This window comes from Scomber scombrus, chromosome 12 (assembly GCF_963691925.1).
Source record: "Scomber scombrus chromosome 12, fScoSco1.1, whole genome shotgun sequence".
NCBI lineage: Eukaryota > Metazoa > Chordata > Actinopteri > Scombriformes > Scombridae > Scomber > Scomber scombrus.
Window position 1 is genome coordinate 13,055,917 of NC_084981.1, and position 13,948 is coordinate 13,069,864.

General features: G+C 40.6%; 1 protein-coding gene across 1 annotated transcript in view; it reads left to right on the plus strand.

Annotated features, from left to right (window-relative positions):
* dst (dystonin) overlaps positions 1-13,948 on the plus strand; it is a 108,786-nt gene that overhangs the window by 68,137 nt on the left and 26,701 nt on the right. The window contains exons 47-58 of the mRNA XM_062430776.1: positions 178-344; positions 463-619; positions 1,134-1,260; positions 1,425-1,475; positions 1,982-2,217; positions 2,338-2,467; positions 2,821-3,020; positions 3,126-3,624; positions 3,983-5,451; positions 12,755-12,916; positions 13,108-13,278; positions 13,564-13,730. Of these exons, the coding sequence (XP_062286760.1) occupies positions 178-344; positions 463-619; positions 1,134-1,260; positions 1,425-1,475; positions 1,982-2,217; positions 2,338-2,467; positions 2,821-3,020; positions 3,126-3,624; positions 3,983-5,451; positions 12,755-12,916; positions 13,108-13,278; positions 13,564-13,730 (3,536 nt within the window). The remainder of the gene's footprint in view (positions 1-177; positions 345-462; positions 620-1,133; positions 1,261-1,424; positions 1,476-1,981; positions 2,218-2,337; positions 2,468-2,820; positions 3,021-3,125; positions 3,625-3,982; positions 5,452-12,754; positions 12,917-13,107; positions 13,279-13,563; positions 13,731-13,948) is intronic.

A 13,948-nucleotide genomic window follows, 5' to 3' on the forward strand; every position in this document is an offset into this window, starting at 1 on the left:
TGAAACATAATGGGATTTGTGGAAGAGGTGACAATACACTCATGAAAACATACTTATGAATATATTATAATTCAATTTTTTCCAAACGATCGCCTTAAATCTTACACACTGGTCCTGTAAATCAAAAATATTATTATAGATCACAAATAATGACTGACTGTTTTAATTATGATGTAGAACACTAAAGCTGAGATGGCTGAACATGCCAGTGATTTGGAGAAGCTGCAGACCTTGTCCAATGAGCTGTCTGAAATAAGCCTTGATGGGAATAAAGCCCAGATTCAGAGCAAGATGGACAATCTTTTGAATATTTTTACCACCTTCAAAGACACTGTCAAAGAAAAGTAAGTTGGGACTTTCAGTAGGAAGGAAAAATATTCCTTAACTTATAAAAAAATCTGTTAATATGATGTTGGGAATGTACAGATTTATGCATATGACTGATGTTCTTCTCTACTACAGAGAAGATGAGGTGTCAACCTGCCAAGACCAGCTGGGTGAGTTCAGGTCTGCAGCCAGCGCCCTCACCAAGTGGCTGGAGGAAACCACTGAGAAAGTACCTGTAGTTCAGCCAAGCAGCAGTGAGAAAAGTCTGGAGAAGGACCTGCAGACAGTCACTGTGAGTCATCAGATAAATAGAAAGTTTGTATGGAGACAGTGTTATTCCCATATATGTTTTATCTAACTGCACTTAAAGTGTTGGAACAGAAGCTACTTATATTTAACATCTGACACTACAAATTGAAGATGATGTGTTTTGCAATAGATAGCTGTAGATGTGTTTTCATAGCTCACAGTCCATCCTCCCCAAACTCCCCAACATCTCATCATTATTTCTCTGCCAACTAATGACAGATAAATGGAAAGTGTTTACTCAGGACAGATCAGGGAGTAAAAGAATATGATGTCCTGCAGAGAGACATTTTTCTGCACAGGATCTCACTGAAAAGATCACAGCAGTAGGGATATCCTAAAATGTCAAAATCACTATGAAAGTGAAAATGAATAGGAGACATAATTCATTTCTTTAAGTATTGCATTTCTCAAATAACATTTCAGAGATGTGTATGAATGCTAGCTGTCATATATCCTACAATATGTATCATTTATCTTACTGACTTTTCTTTCATCAGGGATTATTAGACGAATGGACATCCAAAGGCCCTGCTGTCCAAGACCTGAACAGTAAAGGGTCATCACTATGCAGCCTCATCAGTTTCCTCACATCCCCTGCCAAAACAAAGACCCCTAACAAGTCAGGTGAGCAGCATATGTCTGAATAATTCAAAGGAATGGGAAGCATGATGTTTGGGTGCACTTCAGAGTAGTGTATAATCACTAACCGTTAGAGATCATGGAAACATCTTGTGCCAACAATCTCAGACTGTCCTTTACACAAGCTTTGTCTTATGTCTTTGCATCAGCTCTTACTAATGGTGGTGGTCCAGCGAGCCATTCCTACCTAACCAATAAAGGTAATCAAGTCTGTATGTAGATGCTGCTGTGTAAACACATTGTTTGTGGTCTGCTATATCATCACTGTTGTTGGTTCCAAAACATTGCTATGTGACTCTATGCCAAACAAATAGCAACTTTTGAAAATCGTTTCAACAGAATGTTCAGATTTTGAACGACAAAAAGAGAGATTTCAGTAGTTTATGTATACATTTTTTATTAATGCTCAAAATAGGCAATTGAGTACCAACCAAATACCAGAGAAATTTCATTATTTTCCATCAACTTTTTTCAAATGATTTTGGCCCTGAGATCCCTTCAACCAGAGGGGAGATATTGGGAAGCATACACCACTAAATTCATTATTTAATAAGTGTAGTTATACTTTCCTCATTCGCAATCTGAATATACTGTACCTAAAGGCTACTGTATTAATAATGCCTCATTGGGAGCATGCTTTAACCTCATAATGACACTACAACTATAAAAACCGAGGAAACTTCAAAAAATGTTTTGATATCCTCAGAGCTGATGGTAATTCAGCAGAACATGTCATTCATCAACGAGGGATACACAAGCCTGGGGGAAACGTTGAAGAATCGAGCCTCAGAGCTTAGTAGCTCAGTGCAAGAGGTGAAAGGGGCCCAAAAGGATGTTGACGACATGATGGCATGGCTGAAGGACATGAAAAATACTGCAGCATCTTGGAACAATGCCGCCACAGAGAAAGATTCAGTGAAAACACAGCTCGAGCAGCAGAAGGTACAAAGGTGTTTTTGTCGCACCACCAAATGGACTGAAAATAGAACAAAATTGTGTCATATGACATCAAAGTTGAATATCACAGATAGCTAGCATTCATAATTTGTTTAATTCTTTCAGGCATTTGAAGATGACATGAAGCAAAAGCAAGAGCAGCTCCAGAAGCTAAGAGAGAAGCTCCTCAACTTGATTGAAACTCATCCAAACTCCCCAGAGGCAGCAAAGTGGAAGCAGATGCTGGCAGAAATAGGTATGCACCAAGGTGTTGTTTCCAGATGGCCCTGGGTAATTTATGTCACTGAAAACTGTCAGAAGAATGTTGAATGGTTCTGATCTCATTATTGCACTGGCCTTTGAATAAAGGCTTTTACAAAATGCCATATATCAACTATATTACCGGTACCTTTCTAGTAATCTCCCTTCTACACACATACATGTAAACAGAGTATGAGTCTGTCACAGTACCTGCGCTCTGCCCCGCCAGTTAATTTAACACATTCGTAGCGCCAAGTCCCGCACAGTTGGTTTTCTAGCAGAACAGTGGGACAGTGCAAAGAAAGGTGCTGACTCATGCCAACTGGTGTGATTTGCTCTCCTGCTTAGATGCTGCTTGGGCAGATATCAGCGGCTCTGTAGAGGAGAGGAAGCAGCACCTGGAGCAGTCCAACAAGAACCTGGACATCTTCAAAACCACTGAACTGCAGCTTGGCCAGTGGCTCTCGGAGAAAGAGCTGATGATGAGTGTGCTTGGACCACTCTCGATAGACCCGAACATGCTTAAAATGCAAAAGCAACAAGTTCAGGTAAGCATGATTTTGGTAACTTGGAAGTGTCCACCTTTCTTTAGGAGATGTGTTTCCTCTGGTTTTGTGATGAATTGTTAATCTTGAATGATTTCTTCCCTTCAGATTCTACAGAATGAATTCAAGAGCCGAAAACCTCAATATGAGCAACTTGAAGAAGCTGCCTCTGCCATTCTAAGCTCCTCAGGCCACCAGGCACCCTCAAATGGGAAGCTGGTGAGGGAGCAACTCACTGCTGTCACCCAGAAGTGGCAAGGCCTTACAGGGCAACTGGACCAGCGAGACAGTCTCATTGACCAGGCTGTGGTGAAGACGGGGCAATTTCAGGATTTACTGAGAAGTCTCAGCCAGACCACCACTCAGCTGGAGAATCAACTCACCAACCATCAGGCCCACAGCACCCAGCCCGACGCTGTAAAGAAGCAGTTAGAGGAAGTCCAGAACATCTCCGCTCAGCTAAGAGAGGAGAAGAAGAAGCTGAAAGAGGCTGAGGCCATCAATGCAGAACTCACAGCAATGGTGACTGAGGACTATCTCAAAGCAGACTTAGCCAGACAGCTGGAGAGTGTCAGCAAGCCTTTCAAACAGCTGGAAGAGAAAGCAGGTTTGCCTTTTAACTTAGTAATGTAATGTTGTAATGTTTGGAAAGAAGGAACCATTCTGTTCGTGTTGAGTCATTGAGGAATATGTTGATTCTATGACAACAACTTCCCGTCTGGTTAAATTGTAGTAGAGTATTAAGACTGAAATATAAACAAACATAAAAAATCTATTTTATGTTTGATGAATGTTCAAAATCTTTACAACAATTCTTTATTTAGCATGTAGAAAAACTGCTTTGAGACTAAATTACATCTGAAATGTAGAATGATATAAAAAGTCATCTGCAACTTTTAGCTCCACTTTTAACATAATTAAAGTTACAGCATATAACTCACTTTATTTTGTTTCTATTATTGTAGCAAAACAGATCGAGCAGCTGAGCTCCACCTTTGCCAGCTCTCAGCAGTTCCATCAGACCTCCAAAGACTTCCAGTCATGGCTGGGTGAAAATCTCCAGGACCAGTCTAAGCCTCAACACATATCTGCCAAAGTGGAGGTCCTGCAACAAACCCTGGAGGAGCACAGCAAACTCCAGAAGGCTCTTAGTGAGCATGAGGAGGCTTATAACACAATCATCGGGGAAGGGGAGATGCTTCTGCAGAACACTGATGGTGCAGAAAAGCTGGCACTACAGGGGCAGCTCACTACCCTCTCATCTAACTGGCAGGAGGTGAAGAAGAACTCAGTGGAACAGGCTGACAAACTTCAGACTGCTCTGCAGAGATCTCAGAAGTATCAGGAGCATGCAGAGAAGCTCAACACCTGGATTCAGGAGTGTGAAGCCAGTGAAGACCGAGTCAAACTAACTGTTGATCCTGCTGCTGTGGAGAGCTCAATTTCTCAGGTGAAAGCTCTTCAGAAAGATATTGACAAGCACAGGGGGATGATGGAGCAGCTCAACACAGCTGCAGATAGCCTTTTGGAGGTGGCCAATATTGACACTGAAGATATAAAAGAGGAGAAGGATAGCATTGGCAAAAGAGTGGAAAATGTTGAGGAGGGTCTGCAGAGCAAAAGGGAATCCCTGGAGAAGATCTCACATACAATTAAGGAATTTAACGATGCCTACAAAGAGGCAAAGGGTCAGCTAGAGGGGGCTAAGAAGCAGGTGGATGCATATGAATCACAAGGAGTGCAGGCACACAGCAATAAGAACTTAACCAACATGAAAGCCCAACATAAGAGTATGGCGGGAGTGCAGAACCAAGTCGAACACTTGAAGAACTTAGCTAAGGACCTTGTAGTAGACGTTCCAGACGCTGATGGAGTCACAGACCTCTTACTGCAAGCTGACAGCATAGAGACAGACTACAGTACCCTCAACGACAAACTAGAGAAGACATGCCAAGTCCTGGAGGGTAAACTGCAGGGTATTGGGCAGTTCCAAAACAACATCCGTGAGATGTTCAGCAGATTCACAGATCTGGATGATGAGTTGGACAGCATGGCTCCAGTGGCTCTTAACTTGGCTGTTCTTAAGGAGCAGCAGGACAACATTGGGAGCTTTCTTACAAAGCTACAAGAGCTGATGGCCAACACAGCCAACGCTGGGGACAGCTGCAAGAAGATGCTAGAGACTGAATCTTCACCTGACCTGCTAGGCCTGAAGAGAGATCTGGATACTCTCAGTAAGCAGTGTGGCAAATTGATGGACAGAGCTAAAGGCAAGGAGACGCAGGTGCAGAGCACTCTCACCAAACTAGAGGAGCTGTATGGTAAACTTCACCAAGTGGAAGATAAACTTAGCGGAGCTGTGGAAAAGGAGGCATCCCAGGAGGCCGTCGGCATGGAGACAGACGTCATCAATCAACAACTGGAGGCCTTTAAGGTAACATTTATTTTGTTTTATAGGCCCAAATACAGAACTTCATATAACTGTATTTTCATTCATCAGGTTAAACAATGAGAAAGTGATTAAGATTAATGATTGAGTATATTTGAAATCACTGTAGAAGACATTGAACATTAGTCCTAAGTTGCTGGCTTGCTATATGTGGTATTGCACGTTTGTTTTGTGCTCTGAGGGGATCAGTTTGCATTGCTACAGTGGTGAAACTAATGCTGTTGTTCCAAATGGACTGTGTCTTCTTCAAACAGTGAGTCTTGTTTAATTTCTCTGCTACATCAGTAATGAAACTGTGATCAGGATCTCTTTGGCACAATTTTAGTTCTTAAACTCATTTAAACCACATTTTTTGAAGCTGCAGCACGCATCATATCTTTGGAAATAAGGTGAATATTTGATGTTTGTCTTTTGTACTAGGGTAGTGTGTAGATTCGCTATGCTAACCTTGTTTTTCCAGCTTTTGCCTGAATTATATTTTCATTTAACTTCGTGATACTGTTGTCCCTTTTTAAACTGAGACAATGGTAACACTTGACTTTTAGTAAGCAGTACATTATTAAAAGGTTTATAAATTGTTTTAATAAATAATTTAGTTATAAGCAGATATAAGAACAAAATCAAAATCAAATTTTAAGTATTAATTAATGTGTAATATTTCTCACAATTATAATTTGTCCTATGATTTGAAGTGGGCATATTTTATATTATTACAACTTTGTTTTACTATGTTCTCATTTATTATCTGGTTTTACACCAGCCTCCACTTCTGGGTAACCACAGGTGAAGTTGAAGATGTCGATAAATACATCAGTGAACATTTATTTCTGCTAGCAACTACAATGTAGTATGTATAAACAATTAATGAAATGCTTGTATGCTTTCTATAAATGCTAAATTGTGAAACGTTACAGACAAAACAAATTTAAAATAATTAGCAGATGATTGTAGTTAGGACTGTAGAATTCTCAGATATTTGTTTAATATTTCTTCACAATAATGTCTGCTTTGGCAGAATGTGCACAGATGCAGTATTTACCACTTTCCTCTTCAGTTTGTTCATATACAGTACAGCATAGCACAATTGAAACAAATGGCTAAGATTAGATAGTCGAACATGTGCAACATACACATACATTTGATCTTTAAGTCTTTTTCATCTTTTTGTTATTATGAACAACCTAAAAGCTGTAATCTATCCTAGGTTTTATTTAAGGTCTCCAAAATGTTTCTAAAATATCACAAATCATTTCCACAAAAATCTTGCAGTAGAGGAGAGATTACCAGCAGGCTCTTCACTGAACACACTTGCAACAAACGTGGTAATCCTCTGGGGACTGCCGGTTCATTCGGGCATCTGGTGTTAACAAAAGAGCTGCGGCCCATATGCAGTGATGGTGCAAGAGGGAAGGACCGTCATAGCCAGGTGGTCGCCAGCAGGGCGTTGCTTGATTCAATGCTTCCAACGATGGAGCTGGGCCTGCATCCTGATGTCTTAACATTAACATTTGGGCACTTTTGAACCTTCAAAGCCTGGCATTATCTTTAACTCTATGCTTAGAGTAGGTCAGTGTTAATTTGCCTTTTCTGACTCAGATACCAGTTAGTGAAGTGATGGTTTGTGAGCTCTCAAATGGCCTCAAACCCTGCAGTATTTGGTAAATTACTGTATGGCTTTTTCAAAGATGAAGTCAGGCAATGCTAAATGCAGTGTGAGAAGGATTCAAATGTTGTATACTGCATTATTTAGCCTACCATTTCTTTTTTTATTCGTTCATGGTGATTATATATCATTAAACACGCAAAATGCAGCCTGATGGTTTAAATAACACTGCCTATATAGCTTCTTTATGCATTTTATAATGTTATAGCACTAGTAGTACATTATATTGCTTATAATTGATTGATAGTAATTCTGAAAACTATGATTCCTTCATTGTATTAAGAATATATCAGCTAAACATGCAGATTTCGTGCAGGTAACCACATTTGTAGTACTATTTACATGCTGAACAGCTTCCTAATTGTCCAAAGGGTCTGCTTTCAATTCATCTGCTTCTCCATACTGTCTATAAAATCATAGAGGACTTTACTGGTATCAGTGAGAGATAAAATAAGAGATAGCCATTAGCAAGATTTACAGACAGATTCAAAATATTTTAAAAGCTTCTTTTAGAGTTTTTCCAAAAGAGGATTAACCCATATTAAGAGGTGAAATTCTGAAACACTTCTTCATCTATGGTATTAGACAGTATCACAGTAACACAATGTAAACAGATGTGTATAGGCAGGCGACACAGATCTGTCTGAAGATGTAGGTCAAGGGATTTATTTATTTTTTTTCAATTAAGGGGGTGTTGCACTCATGTGAACCTCAACTCAAACCTCCAGTTGAGTTACATGGTTTAATATATCTGGTGTGGCGTGATTAGGGGGTGTTAGTATTTTGTTTGGAGTTTAGTCTAAAGACCTTGAAGGGTTACTATTAAAGTAAAAAGGGATTGATTGAAATTGTTGCTGAGCAGCGTTGTCATGGCGCATGCCCCCCCCCCCCCCCCCCCCCCCCTTCTTTGTCTTGTCACCACTCTGGGTTTAGAGGGCATACACGGCCTCAGCTGCTGGTGGAAAATCCCCTTTGTATTAATGCGAGCCAATACTTCATCATGGGAAGGATAGTCAAAAACAGCAAAGTGGTGTTGGAACTTGAGTTGTTTCTTTATTTAGTTGCAGCAGTTTTAATGCCAAGGAAACATTACATGATTGTGTCATACTTGACTGTAGGTAAGTGGACTTTATTGGCAGCCGGTGAGAAAGAAATAAACAGAAAAAGACAAGCGCTTGGGTTCGTCTCTTTCATGTGCTGTTACCATTTTAGGTCAAGTTTTGAAAGAGACACGCCTGACTTTGTGCGTTTGCACTTGTTTTTCACATGAGATTTGTGGAAGCTTGACTGAGGAAGTAAGTCTTTGTGCATATATATTTTTACGTGTACCTTAAAGGCCAGCTCAATGACTCAGCACCACTGGGGGTTGGCGTGGGTGTCTTTTCTCTGTTCAGACATTACATCAGTGCCTCTTTGCAAGTCAAAATGGAATTTCTACCTTATGAATCATACCAAACTTAACCTGCTGGTTGGTAAAATAGTGTCACTTTGACCACATAGTGTTCCTTACTCACTGCCATATAACAAAAATATGCTCGTCTTAAAGTGAAACATGAAACTCCTGTAAGCTTTTTGCTATTGCAGGTAAAGGAGTTCACATTGTTTTGCTGTAAGGCGATTATGTTGAGTGTTTAATTCATCAAAGGTTTTTTAGTCTTTGTGTCCAATGTAGGCTTACATCTTAAATGTTAAAGCAGTCCTCAAATGAGCCTTAATACCAGAAGACCAGTTTGCAAATGATACTTAAGACTCTTCTCACACTATACTTCTGGCAGTGATATAAAAGCCCCATTAAATAGCAGTTGAATGCTGTTTCAGAACAGTTAATTATGTGACTTCACATTGTTTATAGTAAATACAATAGAGTCAGCCTTTTGTGTTGTTAAAATTTTAACAAATATTATCTATTAAAAATGTAATGAAAAATGTAATAATAACAATTTGTGGATCTGTAGAAAATATCATAATCAATTAATAATTTAAGCAAAAAAGCCCCAAATTCTCTGGTTTTAGCTTTTTTTTTTTATCTTGTTTTTTGCATTTTGGACTGTTGCTAAGACAAAGCAAGCAACCTAAATATGTTGAATAGGGCTTTGGGATATTTTGAAGTTTTTGCTTCATTTTATTAAAAGTCACAAAATCAGAAATGTAAATTGTAGCAAAATGTAAAAGAAAATAAAAAAATATTATTAATCACTGGTGAAGATTCAGGAAGAAGTTCTTCCCTCTGTCTGATTTGAGTTTGATTTTTAGTTTAAATTGAAAAAGAATCAGAAATGGGACAGTGCAGGCAAAAGGACCTGGAAATTCATTCAAAAGCCAGAATATTTAAAAAGTATATGGGTTTCAGTGGCTGAACATCCTTTATTTAAATCCAACCAGATCTTAACTGCTTATTTATCTCTGCCAACATCCTCTTTCCGTCTCCTCTCATGCATGCAAAACTGTACAAAGAAGTTGGGATTGTGCAGCTCCTTACAGAACTACTGCGGTGTAGAAAATCTAGGAAACAAAAATAAATTCCTTTCATTATCTCCTCTATTCGTCTTTCTTCTCCTACTCCGGTCACTAGACATAAAAAGCCCCTTCATGCACTTGGCAGAGCTGTCGGTGTTAAATTACCTGCGACCTATGCCTCCCGCAGCATTCCACAGTAATTAAGAATATCTGCAGGGTCCACAGCAACCATCCACAGGAAGAAAACGGAGGACAAAAAGGGAAAAAAAAGAGAAATATGTATCTATTTCTGCACAGTGTGATGTCATCAGAGTGGGAGCTGCTGCTGCCTGCTGGTCTAGGTTTTTTTTTGTAAAGTAGTACATACTACTTCTCCTCCCTGTTCCCTCAGTCACTGAAAGAAAGAAAAAAGAGGAAAAGTGAGTGATCGTGTCAGGATGCAGAAGATGGCTTAGAAGTGAAGTCATATGGGCCATGCAGACATAGGGGGGAATAAGAAGGCGGGGAGGTGGAGGGGGGGGTCATGTGTCTACCAATCAACATGTGCCGGAGCGGCTCTAAGCACAAATGGAGTTGTGGCAGATGTTGTCTGAATAATGAGCGGGGGCGGGGCATGAAACCTTCTGCCAGGAGGGTGTCTGTCATTGCGAGGGAAGCAATGAGAGAGAAAGGGTAGGCTATTTTGTTTATCCAGGAGTACCAGCTCTCTTCTGAGCTGCCCACAGTTTTTGCGGAGCCTGCCGGATTTGTCTGTGGATATCTCACTACTTTGCACTGAACATTGTCCTTTAGCTCGCATGGATGCTGCAAGGATTTCAGGGAAAAAGAAGCACTTTGGACCAGAGGAAATGTGATTAAGTTTTGGAAATGCACGGAGAAGAGCCTGGAGGAATATTGTTGGGATAGGTGTATTGAAAGACTGGATTGTCATTCCTGATTCTGACTTTGAAGCTGCTAGACAGTCCTAAAATTTCTTTAGGATTTTTTTAATATTGTTTGACATATTTGAATTTCTTAAGCCTTACATTTTTTATGTAAGTTGATAATTGTGCACTATAATATATATAAGAGAAAATCTTCAGGAGCTTTTAGAGATTTAATTTTTGCGTAAGTGAAACATTTTCAGTATTTGTTTATCTTCTCATATAAAAGGAAGAGAAAAGCTGTTATTTTGCACACAGTTGCTCTTTGTATAAATGGCTCACAATTTTTTTTTAAAAATTTTCAGTAATTAGCATGCACTAAAGCAACATATACCTCAAAGCATTTCACTACAATCGTAGTCTTTTCTTTGTAGTAAGTAGAGACAATTGTTTTAGCATGGGGAAACCGCTGAGCAGACCAGATTGCCTCAGACAAAACCCTTCCTGTGTAGGGAAGGGGGAGGAGGAGGACCTGAACATTGATGACTGCTATGTGCCCCAGAGATCCATTTATGACACCGTCAGGCTCAACGAGCAGATAGACTCGGGCTCTAAAGGCAGCCTTTCTTCCCGGCACTTCACAGGCACCCTTCCCTACACACACCGCACATTAGACTTCAGCAGCCTATGTGGAAACGGGGTTCTCTCTGCTTCCAGTTCATTTGAGTTCCAAACCCGGAAACCTGCCATGCGGGATGAGCGTGCGGTCTTTGATGGACTGAAACTCAATGGAAACATTATCAGAGCGACCGATGCAGTGCTGCCTAAGTCACGTCTGCAGGGAGGAGAGAAGAGGGAGCATCCTCATCATCGACGCTCATGGCGGACTTTTGCCCCCACAAATCTTGGCGAGTATGCCAGCCGCAGTGGAACTTTGTGCTCCGGCAGCACGGACAGGCCAGGGTTGATCAATGGCAGGAGAGGACAGAGTATGACCAGCTCACTGACGTCTGAGGAGGATTCAGGTCTGTACAGCCCCACTGTGGAGAGGGAGCGTCACGCTCATCGATCCCACAAGAGAGGAGGCCCCGGTACAAGAAGTCTCTCATCTTCAGAGGCAATGCATATGTCTGGAGACCTGAAAACAGGGCGATCTCTTAGCTCAGGGCAGGAGGAGTTTCCTTTCTCACCTGCTCGGGATAACCGGTCTCTTTACCACAGTAGCAGCCTAGTCCAGGAGCGGAGACAGGCACAGTCTGGTGTGGTGGATCTAAATGGAAAGGATACCCTGAGCAACGGAGAATACAAATACTCCACAGGCAGGTCATCTTCAGGGTCAGCCACGAGGACTCAAAACGAGAGCTCTGGATGGCGTTCTAGGACTTTAACAGACTATGATGAGCTGTCCACTGCTGAGCTGTTAGAGGATGTGTCATCTCAGGAGGACTGTGAGTTGGTTAGTGTGGTGGTGACACAGCCTGAGACATACGGAAACTCTGTAACTCTACCCATAGAGTGCCGCCAGCACACAAAACCATGTACTGTGCAACAAGGAGCGTCCAAATACAACATGGAGGAGCTGGAGGAGTTTCTGCAGTCGGTGGAGGCCTGTCTACCTAAAAATTTACAGGCATTCCAGCATGCAGGAGAGATAGAGGCCTTTCTGAACGCTATCACTACATGTCCTGAAATGGACCCTTTGGGTTATTTCTCCCCACAGGTGCCCAAAAATAGCCTCTTCCTTTATTTCTACATTTTTACTCATTAGTTGTTGGAGCACATGTTTCACTAGATGATACGCTTTTTTGGAAAAAGTTTTTCCTGACTGCCGGCTTAGTGTTTTCTTTAAATATCTTATTACATGAATGAATTAGGTTTTACTCACTAGCCTGGTTGGAAGTTTGCCTGTGTGAAGATGTACAGCTGTGTTTAATTGTTAGATGTGCTTTGCTCTTAGAAAAAAGATGCTGACAGGTTAGCGAGGTATTTATGTCAGCTGTATATAAACACTAAACCTGAGGTGATGTCGTGACAATTAATTCTCAGAAAGCGTAACTTCCTGGCATCATTTTTGAAATATAGATCTATGGAAAAAATTATTTTTAGATTACACAATCATGACAGGGAGAGTTGTTGTAATTCAACTAATTGTAAACAAATCATGAATTTCTTTTACAGTAGGAACAATAACCCTTAAATTTAGATTTATCTTAACCATCATTTACAACTTGCAGAATTCAAATAAGACTGAAGATATTGTAATTTGAGCACTTATAAAATATTTGTTTTGATTTGTTGATTGTAGGCTTTCCAGAAAGAGGAGATTGATCCATTGCAGACGCAGCTTCAGGACATCAGCTCCCTAGGCCAGGGCCTGATCCAAAATGCTGCCAAAGGTACCAACACTAAGAAGCTGGAGGATGACCTGGAGAACGTCAACACAAAGTGGAATACCCTCAATAAAAAGGTTATTTGTCATATACGACTGGTCCAACTGGTTGATGTTTACTTTTGAATAGAGCTCATTAGTAAAAATACAAAGAGTGAGTAGCAGTAAGATGAGTCATTCGTTCTTACTGTTTGCTATATTATCATTTGAGTTGAGTTTGAAGTTGGCTTTAAAACAGGTGACATCTATATTTACCATGTGGTTTGCAGATTGCTGAGCGTTCAGCCCAGCTGCACGAAGCCCTGTTGCATTGTGGGAGGTTCCAGGATGCTCTGGAGTCACTGCTCAGCTGGTTGACTGACACGGAGGAGCTCATGGCCAATCAAAAACCCCCCTCTGCAGAGTTCAAAGTTGTCAAGGCGCAGATACAAGAGCAGAAAGTATGCCTTATCATGTGGTACAAAGACATAAACACATGCGTAAAACACACCAGCAATTCTATTTTTGTCTTTCCACTTCAACACTACTAACTCCACACGACCTTATAACTCTGCCATTCATCTTATTTAATTGACACCCATTGTTAAACATGAATGTGGTACACAAAGCTTTGAGTTTAATGGGTATTTAATTTGTGGCTGTTAGATTTACTGTTTTTCACCACCAAGCAGTGCTTGCAGTGAGAGCACTTTAAAGGCGCCTAATAAGTTGTTTGCCTCTGACAGCTCTTACAGAGACTGCTGGATGACCGTAAGCCGACGGTGGAGCTGATAAAAAAAGAGGGAGGAAAGGTTGCAGAACTGGCAGAGTCTGTGGATAAGGAGAAGGTTGCAAAAGAGATCGAATGCCTGGGGCAGAGGTGGGACACTCTGCTCAAGAAGGCTGAAAACAGGTCTGTATAAACACTGTAATGTTAAACACCCTTCTAAATGCAATGCTTTAGTGTGTGTTAATGTTGCTATTGAAAAGTTTGCCAAAGATCTAAAGTACCTAATTAATATTTCAATTTCACTACTTTCCACCTACTTAAGCTTAAAGGAATACTTTGACATTTTGGGATTGCACTTATTCATACGGAGATAAAAAGATTGATGCCACTCTAACATCTGT